This window comes from Cynoglossus semilaevis, chromosome 11 (assembly GCF_000523025.1).
Source record: "Cynoglossus semilaevis isolate Cse_v1.0 chromosome 11, Cse_v1.0, whole genome shotgun sequence".
NCBI lineage: Eukaryota > Metazoa > Chordata > Actinopteri > Pleuronectiformes > Cynoglossidae > Cynoglossus > Cynoglossus semilaevis.
Window position 1 is genome coordinate 20,046,661 of NC_024317.1, and position 3,655 is coordinate 20,050,315.

At 44.5% G+C, this 3,655-nt stretch overlaps 1 protein-coding gene across 1 annotated transcript in view; it reads right to left on the bottom strand.

Moving 5' to 3' along the window:
* Window positions 1–535: 535 nt before the first annotated feature.
* Window positions 536–3,655, bottom strand: part of mtss1 (MTSS I-BAR domain containing 1) — an 18,707-nt gene continuing 15,587 nt past the window's right edge. Inside the window, exons 13-14 of the mRNA XM_017036886.2 lie at window positions 1,233–2,948; window positions 536–1,187 (exon numbers count right to left, since the gene is read on the bottom strand). Coding sequence (XP_016892375.2) covers window positions 1,969–2,948 — 980 coding nt within the window. The 3' untranslated portion in view covers window positions 536–1,187; window positions 1,233–1,968. The remainder of the gene's footprint in view (window positions 1,188–1,232; window positions 2,949–3,655) is intronic.

A 3,655-nucleotide genomic window follows, 5' to 3' on the forward strand; every position in this document is an offset into this window, starting at 1 on the left:
GTGTGTGTGTGCGGACATCATTTTTTTTCAGAGCCATGTTGTGTTAAGAGTAGCACCCAAGAGAGTCCACTGCCCCACGGGACAGTTTAAATACACAGAAAAGACGCGCGTGTCCAATGACCAACAGAGTTGATCTCAGCCTAGCCCCCTCTGTCGACGTGTCGCGTTTCGTTGAAATGGGTTTTCTTTTAGCCTTGGTTCTACTGTGATCAGCGGCTAAAGTGGTCTCAGGTTTAAATCCCACTTTAGCCGGCTGCAGTGTGTTGAGAAAGCCCGTTACTGTATGTGTCTGCAAATGTACAATGACAATTACTCAATGTAATTTTACTGTATGTGTCTGTAAATGTCCCTGTGTATGTACAATGACAATTACTCAATGTAATTGTGTGTAAAAGGCCCAGGCTGTTCCTCTAAGGATCACGTGACTGCGTCAATCAGCACCAACAGCAGCTGAAGGGAAAGGAAAAAAAACAAAAAAACATTCAATAACAGTTGGAAGAAAAGTTTGTCAGTCAGAAAACTCGAAAGTTTAAGATTTCGACTCTTTATTGATCCGATTAGAAAGTTTGTATGGTTAGACACTGCCCTCTGGTGGTGAGGTAAGACTATGACAGCCGTTCACATCTGTACGTCACAGGTCAGCGTGCAGATGGTGGGACCAGGTCCAGACAGAACCAGCTGCTGGAGCCTGAGGTCCAGAACATCAGAGAGAGATCAGTGTGAGAACACGAACACACACACACACACACACAATCACACAAACAAAGACAAAGACACACATGCACAGCTCAAGTCAAGAGTGAAGAGAATCTGGAGTCATTTCCCATACTGCTGTTTCAACAAAAACAGAACGGAACTGTTTTAAGTCTCTGTTCAACGGCAGACCGGTTCTACAGACGGAGAACACAGCAGAACATTCACGATGACTCCACATGTGTGGGTCCACATCTGAACTTTTCAGCTGCTTCACCTCAGACTTTGGTTTCCTCAAGCATCCTTTAATGATCACAAGCACATTAGTATTTACAGTCCAGCAGAACTTCACAGTCCAGCAGAATATTTGGAACTCTGTCACAGTTTTAGGTCCGAGAGGCAGAAAAAACCCAAAACATAAAGTCTGACCCACCACATGTTCGTGGGTAAGTTTGGGTCAAAAAAAACAAAACAAAAAAAACTATGGGACCTACCTCAGTCAATTGGGTCACAAAAAAACAAAAAACTATGGGACCTACCTCAGTCAAGAAGTAGAACTTTGTATTTGTTTCCCCCTTTCTTAAATGAATTTATCATTCAGGGTCAGAACCCATTACTTGGACCTTGAGATGTTCTGGAACCAGTGAACCCATCTGTGACGTCCAACATCATAGGACTGCCCCCCCCCATACCAAACTTCATAGAGAAAATCAGTGATTTTAGCTCAGACCAAAGTCCATAGAGAAAAAAAATCACAGGAAGCTCATCCACTGCTGCCTCCAGTGGTCAGTTTGTGTCAATGAGATCCATCTGAACAACGTGACATCATCATAACTGAACATAAGACATTAGAACTGATGGAGGTCACGGTAAAATCAACAACTCTTACATACAAACATGTTACTCTCTGCTTTTCGGTACAGTTCTAGAAACAAGCCACTTTAAATCCCTGACTGTCCCTTTAAGACATAAAATAAAATAAAATTACACAGTGAAGGTTTTCAGCTAAGTCAAATAGTTTCGATTGGATGATGGGACAAAAAACACAAATATACATCAAAAATAAAATGACTGAACAATACCAGCAGAAAAAAAAAACAAAAAACAAAACAAAACAAAAACAAATTCTACAGCATTACGAAATGTCTCCATTGATCAAAAGTCACAATCTGTAGCAGAAGGTTTAACCAGATTCGTCCACACCCCATGCCCTGCGGAACTGGACCACCTCTGTTGGGGCAAGGTCCAACTGCTCAAAATCCCCCTAATTTAGCCTCATTTGTGATTGGCTGGAGTTGGCAGCAGAGGGGCGGAGCGATCGTTCGTGATGGTTCGTTTGAGTTTCACCCCCCTGATGAGGGTGACCATGTCTCCTCCGTCTCCTCCGCCTCCTTCTCCCTCTTGGCTGGGATTTGGCAGGTTCTGCTCCGGGTTGGTGGGAGGAGAAGCCTGGGGCTGGTACTGACCGCTGTGGCCCAGACAGATGCTATCTTCATTGACGGTAGAAGGCGGAACATGCTGCTGCTGCTGTTGCTGTTGCTGCTGCTGCTGCTGGAACAGCTTTTGCTTCCTCTGCTGGTCCTGCTGCTGATGCTGAAACTGCTGTTCATTCTGTTGCTGCCGACTAAGAAGTGGTTGATGGTTAGGTTTGAGCTGCTGCTGTTTGACACTGCCGCTGCTGCTGCCCTCTAATGGCAGAGAGGGCACAGTCGGTACTGGCACTGGAATGGGCATGTGACCTGGAACCAACTGGTAGTAAGGGCAGTTGGAAGAGGAAGAGGAGGAAGAGGGGAAGGACGGAGGTAAGGCGCTGAGGCTCTGGGTGGATGTGCAGAGCTTATTGTGGCCAAATCCTCCTCCTCTGGGAGGGGGCACCGCGAAAACATTCTCGTCGCTGCCACCACTGCCTGCCAGGGCCTTGAGCGGGATCTGTGGGGTACTGATGGGGATGGGAACGCCGCCACTGATGGTGCCTCGGCGGTACTGCGGTTTTGACGAAGGCTTGCGTCTGATGGTGGCAGTGTGGGACTGCAGCTGACGGACGGTGGAGGTCCCCATCAGCTCGGAGTCAGCAAGCAGGCTGACGGTCGAGGCCGGACGTTTGGACTGAGCAAACTTTCTGTACTGCAGAGCCAGGTCCGAGTTCCGAGGGATGGTAGAGGACCTGTCAAAGTCAGATTGGCTACTGGGGTGGGCCAGGTGATGTAGGGAGATGGAGTCCATGTCTCCATGTAAAGAGATGGACTCGTAGTCCACTGCAAAGACAAAAAAAAAAAACAGCAAGAGTTCCTGAAAACAGGTAACAAAAGGAACTAATGTCACCAAAGTACAGAGAGGGGGCGCTCTTAAGAGCAGTGGGAAAAAGGCGAAAAATAAAAAACTCCTGAAATGAACACAGTCACATGACAAGTCAAAAGGTGTGTGTGTGTGTGTGTATGTCAGTCAGCGGGACCTAAACACACCAAGAAAAATGAATGCAGCCGAAAAAGCGTGAAAGCCAGACCAAGTCAATGACTGTAGGTCAGGAGTACAGACATAAACACTAATGACGCACCGGAAATTACAATTCTTGGTCGAAAACTGAAAATCGAAAGCAATGATTATGCCAATTATTTGTACCATTGCATTTATGGCTATGACTGTGAACTAAACCTTCAATAAAATCAAGGCAGTGCAACTGCATAATGAAAATGCACTCCGGAAATTACGGTAATACATTTACCGTAATAATAAATAATAATAATAATAATAATAAATGTATTATTATAAATAAATAATAAATTTATTAATTATAAATAAATAATAAATAATAATATATTAAAATAATGAATTTAATATTTAATAATTACGTGTGTGTTTGTGTAAGGACGGTTCGCTTCTTAATGCTCACTGAGACACACAGAGAAATATGTCATGAAAATGATTAAAGAAAGTCAAAAGGACAGTGGACAAGGACGTGAAA